Source organism: Musca vetustissima, unplaced genomic scaffold, assembly GCF_032173495.1.
Source record: "Musca vetustissima isolate MV318-11 ecotype Yass unplaced genomic scaffold, APGP_CSIRO_Mvet_v1 utg10180, whole genome shotgun sequence".
Taxonomy (NCBI): Eukaryota; Metazoa; Arthropoda; class Insecta; order Diptera; family Muscidae; genus Musca; species Musca vetustissima.
Window position 1 is genome coordinate 36,153 of NW_026889504.1, and position 23,991 is coordinate 60,143.

A 23,991-nucleotide genomic window follows, 5' to 3' on the forward strand; every position below is an offset into this window, starting at 1 on the left:
AAGGAACCATGGGTCTATCTCGATTATTTTTGCCTGTTACAAACATATGCACAAAGACATAATACCCTGGACCACAGTGTGGTGAAGGGTATAAAAATCAGAATATATAGTAACTACAAATATTTTTATGCGTTAGAATAAAGTTCTTATTGCACATATTGTATCAATTTCAATATTAAATTTTAATATCATATTTACAGGTCTATCGATGTGCTACCAAAGACTGTCCGGTAATCCGAATCACAATAATGTGGATCAGAAGCCAACTCATTTACCACCGGGACACTATTCACACGGTCACCGGTGGAATGATCCCTATTTTGATGTGACGATGCCAAAGAACATCACATCACTCGTAGGAAAATCTGCCTACTTGGGATGCAGAGTTAAACATTTAGGCAACAAAACGGTAAGTTAAGTTATATAAATATATACTAACATGTAACCCCTACTTTGTTGAAGAAAAAATTGTGTAATAACATAAGAGGGGGAAATAAATTGGGTAAAGGGTAAACAAAGCTGTTATATCTTGTGCATTTGTTTGAATTATCAAACGGAAACAAGATAGAATGAAAATTACTTTTCATAATAAATATAACTATAACATAAGGGGAAACTATTTTTACTTGGCCTAGGATGTGGTTTGTGAATTTAAACGGTTTACAAAGAAGACATGGAAATAAAAATAATCGTGTAAGTTTTTATACCACCTACCATGAGTTGGAGTGTATATTAAATTTGTACATTCCATTTGCAACACCTCGAAATATTCACCGGAGACTCCACAAAATATATATTCTTGATGCGAATAAAATTCTATGTCGATATACGGAAGTCCGTCTATTGAAATAACGATAGATAACACTATATAATATAGAAATTTTGCAGACATTGCTAGCAAGGACGTAGCCAGAGGGAGGTCCTGGAGCCCTCATCTAATTTGAAAGACCATGTTCTGAGATCTTGTCTTCTACTTGATCATTACATCTAATTCGTGGTCTTCCCCTTCTGCTTGAACCATCATTTGGCTCGCTTTTATATGCCTTTTGTGTGGGGGAATCCTCGTCCATTCTCACAACATGTCCTAGCCAACCTAGTCGCTGCAGCTTAATCCGTCTGACTATGTCAATGTCCGGGAATAGATGGATCGAATTGTTCATTCGATGACGATATTCTCCGTCGATGTAGATCGGCCCATAGATATTCCGAAGAATGTTTCTTTCAAACAATCGAAAAGCGGTGTCATCCGATGGCCAACACTATTCTCCTCCAGATTTCAAGGCTGTTATTATGACGGTACCGAGTTATATAAAATCGTTCACTACCTCGAAGCTATAGTTTTCAAATTCCACAATTGGTCCGAGTCGACTGGGCGTCTTGCGCGTTGTTACCATCAACTTGGTCTTCTAGCCATTTACTGTCAATCCCACTTAAGCAGACACATTCTCAATTCTTTCAAATGTAGCTATTACTGCTCGCAATGTTCGACCCATTATGTCGATGTTGTAGACGTAAGCGAGTAACATGTGCTGTTTGGTGTACAAAGTGTCATTTCGGTTGACATTTGCATCTCGTATGACCTTTTCCAGCAGGATGTTAAACAGGTCACACGACAAACAGTCACCTTGTCTGAATCCTTGTTAGGTATTGAAGGGCTCCGAGAGGCACTTTAACTACTGACTTTGCAGGACCGCCGAACACAGGCATGGTTTTACACACCTCTGAACGGATAGAACTGTCGAATGCGGCTTTATATTCGACGTATAGGTGGTATATGTCGATGTGTTTTTCGTGGGTCTTTTCCAGGATTTAGCGCAGAGTGAAAATCTGATCAATGATCGATTTGCCAGGTTTGAAGCGGCATTGGTATGGTCCAATAATGTCACTGACCATTGGCTTCAGTCGTTCACACAACACGCTGGATAAAACCCCATATGCGATGGGAAGGAGACTTACTCCCCTATAGATGGCACATATCGTCTTGTCTTCTTTGTGCACGGGACACAGGATTCTAATCATTGGGCATGCTCCTGACCAACATCTGACCACCAGGCTTGAATATTTCTTTTGGCAATCAATCCATGGTAATCAATCCTGTTGTTTTATTGTTCTTTAGCCGATGAATTGCTACTGAGACCTCATCTTGGTTAGGTGGTATAGAATCTCTACTGTCTCATCTTATTGGTTCTGGGGTATCTTCCTCACCGCCCCTATTTGATACCAGAAGCTTTCCAAAAATCTCCTTCCAAAAGTCAATCAACCTCATGCCTTTGTCGAATGTTTATTTATGGAGGCTGAATTTTCCGACGGTAGGGCCAAAATTATGTTCCCTTCCGATTTTTGCATTCAAATCTCTTAGCAGAATTTTAGTATCTTGGCCAGGGCAGTGGTCTTATGCTGTTTCTAGATGCTCGCAAAAAATGTCTTTGTTCTGTTCATTTCTGTCTTACGTCGGAGCATGGGCGCAAATAAGACTGATGTAGAAGAACTTCGGTTTTATACGGATTATAGAAATTCGCTCATCTACTGCACTGAATCTGGTGACGAGATCTTCTATTCTCCTATTAACCATAAATCCGTAGCCATAGTCAAATCTCGTTTCATCTGATTTACTTGCGACAGTTCCTCTCCACCGCATTTCCTGTAAGGCAATAATATCGGATTTGTATTTCTTGCGTACATCCGCCAAAGCGATGACTGCGTCTGTTCTGTACAACGTGCGCACATTGCAGAATCGCAGATCGTGGTTCTTTATACCTTTGAGGAGATCGTCAACTTTGGGAGGATTTGGTATTCTTTTTCGTTGTTTTTTCATGGTAGGAGGGGTTTTACGAGTGTGGAAAAACCGAGGGCGTTTCCAAGTTCTTATGGGTGAATTCGCGTCACATATCAGCGCACTATTTCAACGGATGATGAAGTAGGTACCCCAGGTGACCGCGGGAGGTCAGTGTCCACCATTGAGATGAAAGTGGGCTTTGTCATGTTAAAGTCAAGCAGAGCTGTTGCTTGGCCTCTATCATCGACACCCTGAATGACACATATTCGTACCAAAAATCATTAATATGGACCTAAGTTTCAGGGTAGCCCCAACTGAGTTGGCTATAAAAAGTGTTTAAACCTTTGAGACCCATTTGTATTGCCAGAGAACTTGTTTTATGTACAGATTTTGTACAACTATCAACAAAAAATTACTTTTTGTTGATATAATTTGAATCTACACTGATTAAAGAATGTCTCTACAAAATTTATTGTGTCAGCATCAAGTGACGGCTGATGGGCTTCTCAAACTTTAAACTTTTTTCTTTAAACATTTTTTTGCGAATGGCGGGCACGATAACTCAAAAACTAATAATCCAATCGGTTCCAAATTTTGCAACGTTTCTCTGGGAGTGTATAGCTCTCGTATGAACTAGGATAAAGCCAATGGGTGAAGATCTTCCTTATTTTTTAACTTGGTTTTTGGTAAAAAAATCGGCGATTTTCCAAAAATATTTTTTCAAAGGCCCACCATTTTGTTAATTTTAGAGCGAAGTCAATAATCCTAGTTCATACGAGAGCCAGACATGTACTCTTTCTAACACCGTTGGAATTTTCGGATTCCGATGTTCCAGTGAGGAGTTATCATGCCCGCCATAAAAAAATAAGGACTTTTCTTTAATTACAAAAAACAACAACAAAATAATAACAAAAATTGTTTGTAAATTATTTTTCTTCTCTTTTAAATCTTCAATTATATATGTGCAAAGTTACAAACCTTAACAATCATTTGTATTCATTTACCAGCCCACTGAAAATCTTGAAAAATTAAAATCGTGAATGTTGGGAAGGGTCCCTTAAATTAATTTTTTTTACAGGAATTAATAATAATTTCGAGGTTGCAATTCGAATATGAAACGGTTTTAATAATTTGGACTGAATACACAAATTGGTACATATATTTAAAATAAATATACTAGTTGCGTACTATATGTATGTTCTAAAACATTGTGTGGCCAGTGTTCAACATTGAACCACAAAGGGATAAGGAAGACCGAGAAAATGTTAATTACGAGGCTCGTCCTGGCCGCCCGCACGTCAACGTCAACAACCGATGAAAACATTAAAGCTGTGAAGAAAATGAATAGCTCCCATATATAGTTTCGCCCGATTTTAGGTAAATGTTCCATCAAAGTCCCTGCAAATCTTTTGATTTGCACGAATTTTGATATAGTGACTGAATAAAGTCTAGAATTATATGTATTAAGTTTCGTGAAAATCGGATAGATTTGCCCGATTTTAGGTAAATAGTGCACCAAAGTCCCTGAAAATCATTTGATGTGCAAGAATTTCGGCCTAACGTACTCAATTAAGTCTAGAATGACGTGTGCTAAGTTTCGTTAAAATCGGTTCAGATTTAGATATAGCTCTCATATATATTTCCGTCCCATTTTATGTAAAAGCTGCACCAAAGCCCCCTATATCTTTCGATTTTGGTATAGCGTACTGAATTACGTCTAGAGTGATGTGTGCAAAGTTTTGTGAAAATCGGATCAGATTTACAAAAATCTTCTATATATATTTTCGTCCGCTTTTAAGTAAATGGTGCACTAAAGACCCCTAGGTAGGACGATTGACACAACGTAATAAAGTTAATATAAATTAATCTCTGGTAAGTTTCCTTGAAATCTGTTCAGATATAGATATTGCATAGCTTTCATGTATAATTTCGACTTACTCATGTTTATTTTACACCAAATAATCAATGGGTGTTTGATTGAGATTAAATTATAAACAGTGCAGCAGATATAGATATAGATCACATATTTAAGTTCGTTAAATTTCGCGTCAAAGTTCCTTCGAAAAGGCGACGTCTTTTAGGATACATATGTAGAATATACCAGTCCGACTTTACTACTTTCCTTACTGTTTGTTAATTGAAAAATGGTATCTAAAATTGCATTTCATACAGGTACATAAAAACACTCATATAACTCTCTTGCATTTTTTTGTTATAAGAAATGCAATCAATTCTTCTACAAAAATATTTGTTGTGAAATGAATTTTAATTAAAAATATTAAATTAGATAACAATCATAACTAGTGTAAGGAAAATTCCAAAGAAAAATAAATCTACGAAATAATTGTATGTACGAACAAAATAAATCAATACAAAATACAATTGATTGTTTCATGATTGTTAAAATAAATATGTGGCTATATGTGCACCAAATAGTGCATCAACAAATTTAACAATCCTTATCTTATTGAGTGTAGATTGTTGTGTAATCGAGATACAATGCTTAAATTTGGCACAAACACGTATTTTGTTTGCAGCTTAACTTCGATGTTGGACTATATAAGTGGGTCCTCGTTTTGGTGTCTTGCCTTAACAATATTGTTAAGAAATAATTTTCAGTATATCAGATTTGTTTTTCTTTTTTATTCATGCTGGCATAAAAAATGTTTCTGGGTAAGAAATATATTTCGTCATATACCGATTTTGATCGTTACATTGGAAGCTTTAGCACGCACGCAATAAATTTAAATAATGTCATAGCGTAGTGAATTGAGTCTAGAATAATGATGCACTAAGTTTCGTGAAAATCGGTTCAAATTTAGATATACCTGCAATATATAGTTTCGTCTGATTTTATGTAAATGATGCACCAAAACTCCTATATATTTTTCGATTTGCATGAAATTTGTCATAGCGTACTGAACTTAGTCTAGAATTATATGTGCTAAGTTTCGTGGAAATCGGTTCAGATTTATATATAGCTGTTATATACATTTTCTTCCGGTTTGAGGTCAATTGTGCACTAAAGACCCAAAGTTTGTACGATTGACACACAATTTTGATATAGCTCGACACGAAATTTTGCAAAAAGTATCAAATTGACTGAATGATGTTATTACGTGTTGGTGAAATTAACGCAGATGCAGACACAGCTTGCATATATATTTCAAGCGGGTGTCTGATTGAGATTAAATTTTGAAGTTTCCTCTACATCGATTTACTTAAATTAGTCCCATTGTACTCAAACGACTCTAAACTTTGCCGAATTAAATGAAATTTAGCATAGGTCTCAGAAAGGCATAAATACCACATATTCAAGTTCGTTCTATTTCATGAAAATGTTCTTTCGAACATTCAATTTCATGAATATACCCAAAGTGGTGAAGGGTATCATAGCCCCGTCTGACTTTACTTCCTTCCTTACCGGTTTTACCTTCTAATTGAATTCGTATTTCGCAGTAATTTCATATTTTGGATGATAATTGTGTTGAAAATGTACCTAACAATATTCACGAAAGCTTCCGAATAGACCCCATACAATGATACTCCACGGTACCCGCAATATTCGGTATTTTGGGGAGCTTCTCTTAGCAAAAATTATCAATATTGGTCCAAGTTTCCAGATAGCCCCCATATATGGTATTCCCCTTTGTTCGGCATTTTCTCATGTGGTGTCAAATCTTCTTACCAAAATTTCACATTATAGTAGCTGCAATATGTCATTACGGGATATTAGGTTCATGCTTTGATATAGTTCCAAGTAGATTTTCGGTATTATGAAGACGTTGACTGGATGGATGTTAGAATTACAATTCTCCGAATGGACACAACCTCAATTCCGAATGTCTTCTGATTTTCAATTCTTGCATTTGCCCCAAAAATTCGTGAATTCTTTGGAAAATGTGTGCATACAATGATCGCGTGTACATTCAATGATATACTTCTGAATTATTTTTTGTATTCTCACCTCAAATATTTTCAATACAATGACAATCCAATTGAAATTTTGAAAATTTTGTCAAATTTTTATTGAGGCAAAATACTTATTACACTCACTGTATGTATGTATGTACATATTTTGAAAATTTCCAAAAATTGACAAATCATGGCTTAAAGGCTTGATACGCTACCAATTTCGCCCAAACTATCTTCAAATAACAAATACGAAGGGGTCCAATCAAAATAGCTCGATACTAAATTCGTTGAAATGCAAATAGGCTTCATAATATTTTTTTTTTGCAAATTTTTCGCGGTTTTCGATTTTTTCTCACTTTTTTCCGTACCGAAAATTAAGCGGAAAATATGTATGGCATACTCTATGAGAAAATTCGGTCAAAGTCTTCACAATTCCGAAAATGGAGTGGGTCCTGTATGTAGGAGCTTGGGCCTAAATAGAAATGTTTCCTCATACTACAATGGGAATGGGTATATATTAATTTTTGGAAGAAAGATTTAACACCAGATGAGAAAATACCAAACAATGGGGTATTGATCATGAGTACCGTTATACCCCAAAGAGTGGGCCAATATAGATAATTTTAGTGCGATTCATTCTACCAAATAAAAACCAAATGCCAAATTACAGCCGAATAGATATAAAAACGTGGGGTACTATTAGATGGGGGATATTGGGAGGCTTGGGCTAATATAAAATTACACCCAAATACCGAATATTAAGGGATACCGTTATATGGGAGCCATCCGAATACTTGAGTCAATATTGATATTATTAATTAATGAATAAGTATTCCTAATATTAAATTAGAAGCAATTCTGCTGAAATTTTTCAATATCAAATATATTATAAGAAGTAGAAATGTATGTTGGAGGGTATAAAAACAAACCTAAAATTCCGAAAATTAGACATACACAATATTGCTAGGGAAGACAACGTTTACCGGGCCCGCTAGTATATATATATATATATATATATATGTTACAAACCTTAACAAGCATTGGTATTCATTTAAAAGCCTATTAAAAATCATGAAAATTTTAAATCGAAAATGGGGGTCCCCTTAAGCTTGATTCTAATTGATATTCATGAAGACCATCCGTTTTCATACATTATTCAATTGTATTATTTGATTTATTATATTTTCAAAAATTACTACTTAAAATAATGTTCAGTATTTTTATATTTTGAAATATACAAATACGTACATGTGTTATTTTAATTGGATTTTCATATTTTCCCCTTATCTACTCCCTCCACATGATACATACTGTCAATATTGTATACATGCATTCAAGTCTTATAATTGAAGCATTAAAAACACGTTTACGGCATATCAGCTTATAAGATTAAATGCAAATTATTTCGTTTATATTACATCAATATATTGTTGTAAGGATTTTTTTGTGTGGTAAGTTAAGTCCATACATGAAAGAGATCATAAAGTAAAACAAAAGGAATTAGTATGAAAATTTTCTAGGTAACTGCAGACCGACTGTGTGATACACTACACAGCTGATAGTATATCCAATATGTGTTGCTGGAATTTATATTCCGAAAAAATTAACGAGAAATAAAATGATCATCGAAAGGTGCGGTGTGTCATGTGGCAGCGTCTTGTTAAAACCACATTTCATGCAACTCAAGCTCTTGCACTATGGGTAAAAATATGTGGTAGCGCTTGCCATACACAGTTTTGCCGCGATTCACAGCATCTTTGCTCCCACATATATTTTCGACCGATTTTAGGTATGGTGCACCAAATTTCTAATGTTTATCCGATTGACACCAAAACTTGCATATCCTATCAAATTGAGACTACAACTTTTTCAGATGTTATTGAAAACGTTTCAATTGCAATTCGAGAATTTTATTTATAATTCGAAAACTCAATTTCCAATTTAAATATTCCATTTGTAATTCGAGAATGTAATTGGTAATTCAGAAAATTTCATTTTTATACCATTCAACACACTGTGGTACAGGTATTATGTCTTTGTGCATATGTTTGTAACAGGCAAAAGGAAAAGAGATAGACACATGGTTCCTTTTGAGAATATGCATAGAATCACTTTCTAAGTCGATTTATGCATGTCCGTCCGTACGTCTGTCTGTCCATGTAAAATTGTAAACAAACTACAGGTCGCAATTATTATTCGAATTGGATGAAATTTGGCATAGGTCACTTATTCGGCCCAAGCACGAACCCTATTGAAATTGGGAAAAATCGTCAGATTTAATGTAAATGGTACACCAAAGTCGTGTGTATCTTTCGATTTGCAAGAAATTTGGTACAGCGTAATGAATTAGATTTGGATTGATGTGTGTCAAGTTTCTTGAAAATCGGTTCAGATTTGGATATAGCTCCCATATATATATTCGTCCGATTTTATGTAAATGGTGCACCAAAGTCCAATATATTATTTCGATTAGCCAGAAATTTGATACAGCGTAACGAATTAGGTTTGGAGTGATGTGTGTCAAGTTTCTTGAAAATCGGTTCAGATTTGGATATAGCTCCCTTATATATTTTCGTCCGGTTTAATGTAAATGGTGCACCAAAGTCCCTATATATCTTTCGATTTGCACGATTTTTGGCACAGCGTTATGAATTAGGTCTAGAATGATGCGTGTCAAGTTTCTTGAAAATCGGTTCAGATTTGGATATAGCTCCCATAAATTTTCGTCCGATTTAAGGTAAATGGTGCACCAAAGTCCATATATACCTTTCGATTTACACGAAACTTGGCATAGCGTACTGAATAAAGCCTAGAATGATGTGTGTTAAGTTTCGTGGAAATCGGTTCAGATATAGATATAGCTCCCATATATATCTTCGTCCGATTGAATGTAAATGGTATACCAAAGTACCTATATATCTTTCGATTTGCACGCAATTTTGAATGGGGTACTGAATAATGTCTAGAATGATGTGTGTCAAGTTTTGCGAAAATCGATTCAGATTTGGATATAGCTCCCATATATATTTTCATCCGATTTAAGGTAAATGCAATATTACGTGGAAATCGAAAATTGATAGGGACTTTGGTGCACAGTCCCTATATATTTTCGATTTCCACGAAATTTGGCACAGCGGACTGAATAAAGTCTAGAATGATGTGAGTTAAGTTTCGTGAAAATCGGTTCAGATTTAGATAAAGCTCTCATAAATATTTTCTGCGGATTTAATGTTGCTCCTATATATATTTTCTTCTTATTTTATGCAAATTGTGTACAAAAGACCCAAAGTTTGTCAGATTGTACATTTGTAATTTTGTACAATGAACTGTAGTAAATATAAATTAATCTCTGGCAAGTCACGTGAAATCGGTTCAGATTTAGTTATAGCTTTACCTATATATTTTCGTTCGATTTTACACAAAATTTTGCACTACATTCTGAAGTTTGTATAACCTAGAAGATATATATAAATTATACACCAAACTCCCCAGGTGGGTCCGATTGGCACAAAATTTTGCACAACGTACTGAAGATACTATAACAAAACGTGTAACAGGTTTTGTTGAACTCGGTTCAGATTAAGATATAGCTCCTAGATATAGTTTCATCTGATTTTAAATAAAAGTTGCACAAAAGTCCCAAAGTTAGGCCGTTTGCTACAAAATTTTGCAAATAGTAATGAAATTTATATTGCCAAACGTTTGCAAAATTTTGTAGGAATCGTTTCCGATTTAGATAAAGCTCCCATATATAGTTTCGCCCGATTTTAGTTAAATGGTATTTCGATTTAGCTTTTATATATATTTTCGTCCGATTTTAAGTAAATGGTGCACCAAACTTCTCATATTTATCAGATATTTATTAAAAAAATCAACGGGTGTCCGATTGATATTTGCTTTAATTTGATTTACAATGTTAGGATTCATCTGTTGAATGTACCCAAAGTGGTGAAGGGATCATATAGTCGACCCCGCCCGACTTTACTACTTTCCTTACTGGTTAATTTTAAACTACTCATATGTTTTTAAAAAAAGTCCATTTTAAATTTGAAGTATTTTATATGTAATTTAATTCATAAACTCAAAACATTTCACTTGTAATTCATAAAATTTCAGTTTTAATTCGTAACAAATCATTTCAAATACATACATATTCTTTGTGTGTTACCAATAAAAGTTTTCGAATTTCAAATTTAATGTTATGAATAGCAAATGAAATGTTATGTATTTCAAATAAAATCCTATGAATTTCAAATGGTATTCTATGATTTTAGAAAGATATTCTATGAATTTAAAACGAAATTCATGAATTACAACTGATATGTTATGAATTGCAAATGGACTTTTCGAATTACAAATTATATGTTTTGAACTATGGATTTTTATTTTATTTTATTTTTTTTTGTTTTTTTTTTTTTTTTTTTGAAATGGATGCAGATAGACATGCCATTTTTGCCATTTTTAATTCGAACGGTTGTCTGATTGAGAATAAATTTTGATCCGTGCGGTCGAATAGCATGTATCAAGTGCGCTATAAATCGATGTACATAAATTTGGTCCATTATACCCTTAACGAATTTAAATCTCCAGAAAAGCATGTGCATGGATTGATGTTAGTCGGCTCACTTATAGATTAAGATCACATATTAAATTTATTCAAAATTGTTAGGATCATATCAAGAATATACCAGAACTGAGTGCCCAGTCAGGGCTCTACGACGAGTGACACAGAAATTCCACACTTTTGCGTGATGCGAACCGTTGTATGCGAGCTTACATTGTCATGGTGTACAATAATGATTCGTATTCTCTTGATCGATTTTCTCAAAAGATTTCTGGCAAGCACATTGTGGTATGCCACCCCAAATTAACCGTTCTAGGTTGCTCAAGCCGATCAGTAGTCACAATACCAATTTTGCAATGTTTTGTAATTTTTTAGAAAAGATTTGTGTCAAAACATATGGACTTAAAGCACTTTCAAAATAAACGACTCAAATTTGTACCGATATGAACAGGTTTCATATGCAATGGGATAAGGAAAGCTACCTACACATTAAAAAAAAACAGTAAGCAAAGTAGTAAAGTCGGACGGGGCCGACTATATGATACCCTTCACCACTTTGGGTATATTCAACAGATGGGATCCTAACAGACGTCGCATTTTTGAAGGAACTTAAACATGCCATTCTGCAACCTATATTAAATTTTGGTCAGATATAGAGTTGCTTCTTACAATGGGACAAAATTATGTAAATAAATTTAAAGCAAAATATCGAAATCTAAACCGATTTCATCGAAACTTGTCACATGTTCGGCCACATTTTGAGTTCTTCATTTACTTATAAATCCACATTTGCATAGCGTATTGAATTTCGTGCAATGGAAGGATATATAGGGACTTTGGTGCACCATTTACCAAAAATCGGGTGAAACTATATATGGGAGCTATAATTAAATCTGAACCGATTTTTACGAAACTTGGCACACATCATTCTAGACTTAATTCAGTACGCTATGCAAAAATTCGTGCAAATCGAAAGATTTTTAGGGACTTTAGTGCATCATTTACCTAAAATCGGGCGAAACTATATATGGGAGCTATATCTAAATCTGAACCGATTTTCACGAAACTTGGCACACACCATTCTAGACTTAATTCCGTACGCTATGTAAAAATTCGTGTAAATCGAAAGATTTTTAGGGACTTTAGTGCATCATTTACCTAAAATCGGTCGAAACTATATATGGGAGCTATATCTAAATCTGAACCGATTTTCACGAAACTTGGCACACACCATTCTAGACTTAATTCCGTACGCTATACCAAAATTCGTGCAAATCCAAAGATTTTCTGGGACTTCGGTGCACCATTTACCAAAAATCGGGCGAAACTATATATGGGAGCTATATCTAAATCTGAACCGATTTTCACGAAACTTGGCGCACATCATTATAGACTTAATTCAGTACGCTATGCTAAAATTCGTGCAAATCGAATGATTTGCAGGGTCTAAAGTCCGTATATAGGACAAAAATACATATGGGAGCTATGTCTAAATCTGAACCGATTTTTCCCAATTTCAATAGAGTTCGTCCTTGGGCCAAATAAATGAGCTGTACCAAATTTCAGCCAAATCGGATTATAAATGCGACCTGTACTTTGTTTACAATTTAACATCAACAGACGGACGGACGGACAGACGGACGGTCGGACATGCATAAATCGACTCAGAAAGTGATTCTATGCATATTCTCAAAAGGAACCATGGGTGTATCTCGATTCCTTTTGCCTGTTACAAACATATGCACAAAGACATAATACCCTGTACCACAGTGTGGTGAAGGGTATAAAAACTGCATGGGCAGACGGAAGGAAATACAACCAGTGAGCGGAGCAGTATACTCGGACGGGGCCGACCATACGATACCCTACACAACTTCCATGAAAATCTAACTTTCTGTGGTTATATATTCTGAGAATGGGTATTATTTCGTGATATTTTCGCGATAAACAGTAAAGCCCCTCTAATTACTAGTCCAGATTCTCTTCACCGTGGGTTGTGCGACCAGAAAAACCGACAAAAATAACAAGTAACAAAGTTTTTGGTCCATTTTTACCTTTTTATTGGCCAGAACCCATCCTACATGCAAAATTTCGTGAAGATTGGTCCATAACTGTGGCCTGTATCGTGTTTATAAATTATAATGGACGGACAGGTGGACGATCGGTATACTTAAAGGTGGGTCTAGGACCTATATTTCGCGGCGTTACAAACTTTGGGCACAAAGCTATAATACCCTGACAACATAGTTGTGTAAGATATAAAAATTGACTAAGTATGTCATTCTAGGTGCATTCACCAAATAGAAAATATGTCTGTCACTACGTAACCTCTAAAATGTTACAGACAAACGAACAAAACCATAATACCCTGTACGAAAATGTGAAGTAGAAAATACAAAAACAAAAAACACTTAAACTTTATTTGTTTTAACATTATTTTGTTCCTAAAAGCAGACCTATATTCCACACAAAAAGAAAAAAATTGCCATAAATCAAACTCTTATGCAAATGTCGATAATAAAACAAGTATTATTGCGTTTCCTTAACAATAATCCAATGCTGCTGTAAAACATTAAATGTTTGTACGAAACGAAATGGCAGTCTTCGAAATATAAAAAGAAATTGTTTGAAGTGGGCTGGCTCCATATTACAACCCCCCTGCAAACCCTGCAACTTTACATACTTGTTGGCATTTCAAAATAAAGCTAAACCAAATTTTGAAATTTAACAAAAGTTTTGGTTTCGTGGCGTAGACGACAACATTGTTGTGGTCAAAGTTTCGGAAGTAACTACGTTAAGATGCAAAATAAGAAAAGTTAAGAAAATTATTATAAATTGTATTCTAAATGTGAAGCTGCAACGTGAAACTAAGTTGCTTCTTACCACGTCGTTTAACGTAATTGTGGGGGTTAGAGAGTTAGATGGAACTTATTGGTATTAAGTTATAAATATATATATATATATATATATTTTAATATATTTAACTTATAGCAGGATGTGCAAAGAACATAAACTTGGTAGTATAATAAAGCTTGACAAGTAAGGAATTTTCATTGGTCTTTGGGTGATTTATCTAATCGAAAATAGGTTGTAGTTAGAAAAACGATTGTAAAAGAAATATGTTGCTAAAACATATCAAATGCCTAAAATCGTGAGCTACCCTAAACCATATACACAGTTAAATACAAAATAACTTCCAATTCAACTAAAATCGTGACCAAAATGGAAAAACTACACTCTAATGGAAGGTACCGTACCGCAACTTTGATAATATTGATACTTTTAGTTAGGGAGATTCGATATACAATGAGCACCCAAAATCTATATATAAAATAAAAAAAATTTGTTTGTTTGTTTGTATGTTACCGATAGACGCCAAAACCGCTGAACAGATCTTAATGAGATTTACACTGTATATCGGGGCATGCCCTGAAAGTAACATATGCTATATAAACTTTTAAAATTCCGCGTGGATGCGGAGTTATAGCATCAATAGTAAACATACCTCAAAATTTCTGAATATGTAATATACGTTTATCTTAAGAATGGTTACAGATATCGTTTTCAAAATTTGCCTGAATAACGAAGGTGTGAATACACACCATCCATACAAAAATGAGCATGGTACGATCAACGGAAAATGCACTTTTTACTGCATTTTAAAAATCTGCATATTGAAAATTGAAAATATTTTTTTTGTAGACTCTGAAAATGCTGAAAAGATTTTACTGAGATTTTCATAGAAAGTCATAAGATTTCCCGAAGATGCGGTGTAATAGCATCGAACGTAATCATACTTCAAAAATTATGAACATGTAATTTGAGTATATCTTAAGTACGGTTATAGATACCGACTTCAAACTATTGCTGAGTAAAGTGAGTGTAAATACGCATCATCCACACAACATGACCGCGGACAAGTGAAAATGAACAACTCATTGCATTTAAATCTATACGTAGGAAATAGAAAACTTATTGTTTTTGGACTGAAAAACCACTAAACAGATTTTACTAATATGTTCTCGCTTGACTTATCCCATGGAAGTAACATAGGTTAGATAAAACTGAGGAGTAATAGCATCAAAAGCTTTCATACATCTTAAAGAATGTACATACATACATATGTCGAACATTTTCTATGGATATATCTTAGGGTAGCGGATTGAAAATATGGTTGAGTAACATGGATACAAATACTCATCATCCGATGAAGATATATTTTCGAACGATAAGGATATGTATGTATGTATATTGAAATAAAAATTGTGTAAAATTGAAAAAAAGGTTGACATTATAATTTTCCATTTTTGTCAGTTTGTGAAAACAAGTTTATTTTGAACAAAATCAAACAAAATAGCTCCGTTCCAGAACCTAAAAGAATCTTCTAATTTTACAAGTTTTGCAACTTTTAACTTGAAAACCGTCCCAGAACCGACAAAACTGGGAAAACATTGAATAAAATTTAAGAGAGCACAAAACAAAATGGCGTTCTCTTTGTAAACTTTTTACTCAAGAAATTTTGCAATTTGATTTTGAAGTATTGCCATCCCGAACTTTTCAAATTATTTTGTACTCTGAGAGCGATTTTGAAATATTTTCCTTTTTCTACCTTTACTAATAAGAAAGTACTGGAACAGAACAAATGTTATATGGATTTCAAAAAAAAAAAAAAAACATTGAAGTGAGTAGTGTGCATTTTAATTATAAATCTTTTATTATCTGGAAAAAGTCAGAGACTGGGATAGTATAAATTCAGATACATCACTAATTTTTAAAAAAATAACATTGTGGAGGATGTAGCAGATGTAGGCGATCGATTGTGTAAAATTGATAAAAAGTATTGACATTATAATTGCTGTTACTTTTCGAAAAAATTGTGTTTCAAGAAAACAAAAATTACCAACATTACTGAAAACAGCATGGACATTTCACACTTTTTTGTAGTGTTAATGCGAGCATATTAAAAAGGGTTTACCTAATTTTAAATTAAATTTAATAAATATTGCAGCTGTATATAGGACGCTTACTAATTGATCATATCTAAATTTTAATTTGATAACTTCAGTAGGGGCAGCGAAGCGCCACGGGTCCCGCTAGTACCAAATAAAAGCTAATTCGGTTGAAAAACCTCTTTACACCATTTATAAATTTATAAATTTATAAATCGACTTCGAATTTCATTCTTAACAAGAATATTTATTCTTTGTGATTTTGCAACCTGAGTGACCAATTGAATATGCACTCCATCATTTAGTAAAGGGTACATAAATGAGTTCGGAAAGTTGTATGTAAAATTACAGTTACTTAACTTGGAAGATGCGATTAGAACCCCCATAGAAATTCTTAAAATTGAGAGAGCCCTGTATCAGGGATGCAAAAGTTGGTACAATTGTACTAATTTTAGCATTATTTGAAAGTCAAAAATACAATAGCACACCAATGAAATATTTAGCACTATTTCTAAATTGTATCAAACTATTCTCACTTAAAAGTATTATAAGTGCTTAAACATACAATATGAAATGGAACGCCATGCCTCGCTGTCGTTACGAATCGATGAATTTGCCATAGTCTAAACGTAGTGTCCTATGCCACATCAGAATTCAGTATTCCCGATCAGATTGATAAATTCAGTAAAGATATTAATTATTATTTCTACAACAGTTCTATGAGAGAGATGATTTTCAAGGATTCAGGAATATTTCGGTACAGATATTTATGTTGTTTTTAAATACAAGGATGCCAAGAATGATTAAAATACGCTCAAATGTTTTCAATTTATCACGAATGATAAAGTTACAATGAATGAACAGACATTTGCAATCTCTCGCGAATTTTCGCATTGTACGAGAAATTCACGAACGATAAAATTTCTGTTAAAACAACAACAAACAAAAATATCGTAAAGAAGTAAACACACACAACGAATGAATGTGTGTGTAGCCGAAAGTGTGTGGAATAACAAAACACATGTCCAACAACTACTGAGTTCACGAACGTTTGTGGTTATTGTTGTTCTGTTTTGACCATTCGCGATAATTCGGGAATGTTTGTTTTCATTCGTGGGAGAATGTCAACCACCAACCGAAACGAACGATCGTTGTTGTGTGCTCTCACTCGTTTGTTATGTGTGTGCGAACATTCTTTGGCGAATGCTCGTTTGGTAAAGAATTTGCGAATGAATGAATGAGCACAAAACAAAAATAATGTATTTTAATTCATTCGCGAGCGAATTTTTGCGCACCCTGTTAAATACTCAACAACTCGATGGCTTTCACGTCAAGAAGTTATTGAAACCAAATTATCAATAATCTCAAATTAGAAATCAGAATTTTCAAACCCTTTTTACTGCTATTTTTGTTCTTGCAATATGTACAAAAATTATCAATAATCTCAAATTAGAAATGCAGTCTGAGGATGCTGTAATGCATGTAGATATTATTAAGTCTGCCTGTATATAGAGACCACGTTAAAATATGGACCTATATTGACATATGTTTCTTACATTTCAATATGTCCCGAATGCCAAATTACAGCCACCTACCCTTCAATTCATTTCAAATTAAATTGTGGGAGAGGACCGACTTGTTCCACATTCGAATTTGATCTATGTAAGGTAAACAATTTATGATGCCTAAAGTTTCGATAAGATTTAGTTTCCACAATGTTGGACCTTTGAGGAAGAGGTACTAGAAATGAATGGGCTTTGGAGCTCAATTAACATAAATTTAGACGAAAATATATATGGGAGCCATAGCTAAATCTAAGCCGATTTTCACTAAATTTAATACACATCATTCTAGACTTAATTCAGTACACTATGCTAAATTTCGTGCAAATCGAATGAAATATAGGGTCTTGAAAACTATTTACTAAAATCGGACTAAAATATATATGGGAGTTATATCTAAATCCGAACAGATTTCAACAAAACTTGATTGGTACACTCATTGGTACAGCGGAACAATATTTAACAATGCCTATAAGCATATATTTCAAAGTTCAATATTACATATGGGAGATTAATCGTGAATTAAACAAATATACGAAAGATTATTTTGTTAAGGGCTCTCCGGTGAATATTTCAAGGTGTTGCAAACGAAATAACAAATTTAGTTTATAGTTATCCTTATGGTGTAGGTAATACCTATTTCGAATATTTCATTTCGTATTTCTTCCCCAACACACACGACGATTCTGAAACAAAGGACAAGCATTTTGATTGCTAATTGTAGTTACAAATTAGAATGGATGTTTATGTACGTGTAGGTGTATTTTACATTTTAATGAGTAGTAAATATTTGCCTTTTCTTATTCCACATCCTTTACAAAATATGTTTAGATAACAGCAAGATAACATTTTCCAACATACATATTTCCAAAAAAATCTACAAAAGATTAATGAGTTCACAACAGTTGCAAAATGTGTACGAATTTCTTTTTCTTTATTTTTAGGGCGAATGTCGTGTAAAAAATAACGTCAGTGAAGGTGTAAACAGAAGCATGTCATAAATAAATAAAATCTTTTAGCTGATGAAATATTTATGTAAACGTTTTGTTTTATCTCTTTTGTTTCATGACTTTGGACAAAAAAGAGAATTAAATATATTCAGACGGTCTTATACTTTTGTTGTCACCTTATCTCTCTAACACAAGAAAGGACAACCGAAAAAGGATTCAGTGTTAATGACATACGACGTTTGTTGCGTTGTTGTTGACTTTTTTATTTAATCGTAATTCTGTGTCAGAAAGTTCTGAAATTTCTAAGAATTCAAACGAACGGTACAAGTAAATCGGTAAGGATAGAAGCAACGGCGAGCAGGGGTGTCTGCAGGATTCGTATGATGTGCAATAGGTGTTTTAGAAATTGAAGCGGATCAACTCTAGTCTTATTCATATGTTAATTAATATAGTATAAACACATACGTTTTATTGATCATTTAAATACTAAAATGCAACTCTGTTTTAAACATTTGAAATTAACGGTTAACTATGTAAATATTTTGTAAATGGTACCAAAAACTACATCACTGATATTAATACCTTATCATACAACCAATACTAGACGAGGATCTTGCTTTTCATAAGTAGTACTTAAGCTCAATTTAATTTCAATAAAATCAGCTACACTTCTAGTCCTGGACCACCCGGCTCTAATTCGTTTAGTGAACACTGAAGACTTAAGATCATTACCCACGCTTGCCCAAGTTGATGGACTAGATCATAAGCTGGAAGTAGTTCCTAAAGAAGGAGGAGTAGCCAATATTTTTGTAAATCTTGTTGTTTCGAGTTTCTTCACTTGCGCCCAACGGCGGACAAGCCTCTTTAAAACCCAAGAAGGAGCTTTCTTTAAAATTATATTATCGGGCAGACGTAAGATTTAGAGTACATGATTTACATGAAATCCACATTTGTATCGATTTTGAGGCAAAATCAATAGGGGAGAGAGGAGCACCTTTGAACACTTTTTTTTCAAGCCTCACAATTTTTTTTATTTTACAATTTTTGGTTTGTTATAAATTTTAACTAATAGGTACATATGTTACCTTTACACTGAATATACATATGACACAATTTAAGCTTGATATAAATATTTTATTACTGTTTTTATGGACAAAGTCAAAGTGTCCAAAACTGCCACCCCAGGGGGGCACCTAGAACAAGGCTATTTTTGAACGGCATGGTTTTTTACAGTGTTAATGTTCAAATATATATGTATTTATTCATACATACCAGAAATGCATTTATTTATTAAAAAATATATACAAAAATATTTGAAAATTAAAAAATGCAGATCAAATTTTTGAGAAATCGAAGCCAAAAGTTAAAAACTCCGTTTTTTACTTAAGTTTTCTGGGAATGTTCAAAGGTGCCCCACATGTGGTATTTTACAGAAATTTATAATAACTTTTTTTGTAGGAAATATATGTGAATGAAAATACAATCACAGAATTCTTCCTACGTCCTTACAACCAAACGAATAAAAGTTTACAATGACACTGTGAAAACATGGTCACCCTTGCACAATTTGTCGACAACTGAAAAAGCTAACCAAAGTGGTTTACGCAGATAGAGAACAAGATTGCCATATACGAAAATGTGGTTGCGGGTCGGAAAAATTTTAAACCAATATTTTATGAGCACTGTTCAAAGATACCCCACATTGAAAGGAGCCCCCCTACACTTTTATCTAGACAGAACTTGGTGATATTTTTATACCTTCCACCATAGTATGAAGGCTATATTAATTTTGTCATTTCGTTTGAAAATCATCGAAATATTCATTTCCGACCCTATAAAGTGTATATATTCTTGATCAGCGTAAAATACTAAGACGATCTAGCCGGGTCTGCCCAATGATGTAATCTCGCTATCTTCTGAAAGAATAGAGATACGGTGCTGAAATTTTGCATAGGGGTTTTTTGTCTACTGGCAGATCAAGTTCGAAGATGTATTTAAGCGTAGCCTCCATATAAATATACCCCCCAATTTTCTGTTCAACCGATTTCGTTAAAATTCGACGCATAGGGTTCTTATTAGGTTCATTAAAAAATATAAATATAGGTCCACTTTTTCTGGTATGGGGGCTACCAGAAAAAGTGGACCTATATTTATAACGGTACCCCCAATTTACCATATTCATAAGCGCGTGTTTTAAAGTAATTTACTGAAATTTTGTACATTAAGTTTTTATTGGGTACCAAATGTATTCACTAAAAATTAAAAATATTGGTCCACTTCTTCTGGTAGACCCTATATAACGGTACCCCCAATTTTCGGTCTTTTGGGGTTCTTAAACGCGTTTTCCACGCAAATCGCTGAAACGTAATACAATTCGTATTGGGTACCAAATTTTTCAAAAAAAAAAAAAAAAAAAAAAAAAAAATTATAAATATTGGTGCACTTTTGCGGTAACCCCTATTTAACGGTAACCCCATTTTTCGTTATTTTGTGGGTTTTGAGCGTGGTCTTCAACCGAATTCGCTGTAATATAACCCATATAACCCCCTTTGTGGTACAAGGTATTATGTCTTTATGCATATTTTTATAACAGGCAAAAGGAAACGAGATAGACACATGGTTCCTTTTGAGAATATGCATAGAATCACTTTTTAAGTCGATTTATGCATGTCCGTCCGTCCGTCTGTCCTTGTTAAATTGTAAACAAACTACATGTCGCATTTTTGATTCGAATTGGATGAAATATGGCACAGCTCATTTATTTGGCCCAAGGACGAACCCTATTGAAATTTGAAAAAATCGATTCAGATTTAGATATAGTTTCCATATATATATATATTCTTCCGATTCAAGGTAATTACAAAAGTACCTATATGTCATTCGATTTGCACGAAATGTGACATAGCGTACTGACATATAGTCTAGAGTGATGTGTGTAAAGTTTCGTGAAAATCGGTTCAGATTTAGATATAGCTCCCGTATATATTTTCGTTCGATTTAAGGTAAATAGTGCACCAAAGTCTCTATATATCCTTAGATTTGCACGAAATTTGGCATGGCATACTAAATTAAGTCTAGTACTATGTACGTCAAGTTTCGCGGAAATCGATTCAGATTGGGATATAGCTCCCATATATATTTTCGTTTGATTTTACATAAATGGTGCACAGAACTCCTAATGTTTGTCCAATTAACACGAAATTTCGCACAACGTATCAAATTGACGCCATTGCATTTTGTTGAAATTGGTACGGATGCAGCCATAGATTCTATATGTATTTCGATTGAAATTAAATTTGTAACAGTGCGGCGTAACGAATGGCGTGTATTAATTTCGTTATAAATCGTTTTTCCATAAATGTGTTCCATGGTACGCAGACAACTCTAAATCTACCCAAATGAAAGTAAATTTATCGTAGATTGAAAGTAAATTTATCATAGGTTCCTTCGAGGGAACATTGACATGCAATTGTAAGGATACTTATGTACAATGGACCAAAGTGCACAGAAAAAAAAGCCACCCCGAAATTTTTGATTAAAAGCTTCATCAGCGTTCGACAAAAAGATGTCGATAACATATTTCAAACGTAGTCGGAAATGTTTATCAAACACCAACAATTCACAAAAAAACCATCAACAAACGAGTTTGACCAAAAAAATTATTAAATTTGTTGGACAATTTTTAATAATTTTTTTTGTAATATGCCATATTATTTTTTATTACGTTATTACAAAGTACTTTGTTGAATAGATTGTAAAAGATGGATAACAAATATAAGTTTTTATTCGGTATAGAGCTACACATTTAGTTTAAAGCCGTTAAAATACTGAAAATTTTGAGGTATTTTTGTGGGAGAGCTGTAATAATAAGGGTAAAAATCGGCAATTGCTGTTTGAAAGGTTTTGTATCGTACTACAAGAAATTTAATTTGAAATAATAATAATAATTTGATAAACAAGATTGTCAATATGAAAAATATTTTATCGATTAACAAAATAAAATTCAACAAAATTTTTAGTATATATGAGAATTGTTTTATCAAAATATTTTCGAATGGGATTACAATTTTTTTTATCGGCGATTGTAAATATGAACATTATTTTTATCGGCGAAAAATCAATCAAATTTTAATTGGATTTTTGAATTTTTTTATCAAATGTTTACAATTTTTTTTCTGTGTGGTGAATGGTATCATAGAGTCGGCCCAGTCCGACATTAGTACATTCCTTACTGGTTAATATTAATATAGATAACTGATTTTTTCCGCGTTTATGGAGAACAAACAACAGTGAAGGAAGGTTTTATAATACAAAAAGAACATTTTAGTTTCGAGATTGAGCTATATCGGTCCTTAATTAGACATAGCTGCAAATAATATAATCAATATTAATCACCCTAAGGCATAGCCCTACATATAATTTTATCATGTAAATTGCAGTATGCCTTATCAATGTCGGACCACGATTTGTATTTCAAGTTAAATTGGTCTACAAAATAGTATATGGTACAACTATCGGTGTGGGAAGTTTTATCACCCTAAGGCATAGCCCTACATATATCGGTGTGGGAAGTTTTAACCACACTTCCCAACGTCATTCGCAATAGAATTCCTGCACCATTAAATTTTAGGTTAATCGCCCACAATTTATTCCGCATAAGTGAAACTTCGCATAACTGAAAATATCTGATAACTGTAACAGGTTTTGGAGTCAAATATTCCAATTCCCTTTCAAATCACTCCGTATTACTGAAAATTGTGAGAATGAAGGATAATGACAGAATATTTTGCATTGAGGAATACACGTCTTCAAAGCCCATCCTAACAGATATTTTTCTGCAATTATTAATTTTTCGACGTATGGAATGTCTATATAAATTTGACGTCGAAGAACGTTAAGTTCGTTCGGCCAAACTTTTAAAACCATTTGGAAAATTCAAAAAAAACTCCGTTCCGCATTTCTATATTTTATATACAAGTAACAAAGATGTACGAAAATATGTTACATAATGTACTGTTCATAGGGGAAATGCCAAAACGGCAAAATTAACAATATTTTGAGGAGGTCGTCTACTTTTAACTACTCTTTATTATTATTAGGGCCTTCAAGATGATAACCAAATTTCAAATAGGAATAATGTAAAAATAATGAACAAATTTTGCAAGGATTTAGTGAAGGGTGGATGTAACTCATTTACAACCCCATATTACAGGCAAGTCAGCTATTAAAAAGACTTAAATGAAACTTTACGCATAAAAAATACTGTTCATAATAA

General features: G+C 33.5%; 1 protein-coding gene across 1 annotated transcript in view; it reads left to right on the top strand.

Annotated features, from left to right (window-relative positions):
- The first annotated feature begins 202 nt into the window (after nt 1-202).
- Nucleotides 203-23,991, top strand: part of LOC133337196 (uncharacterized) — an 86,246-nt gene continuing 62,457 nt past the window's right edge. The window contains exon 1 of the mRNA XM_061545452.1: nt 203-409. Coding sequence (XP_061401436.1) covers nt 209-409 — 201 coding nt within the window. The 5' untranslated portion in view covers nt 203-208. The remainder of the gene's footprint in view (nt 410-23,991) is intronic.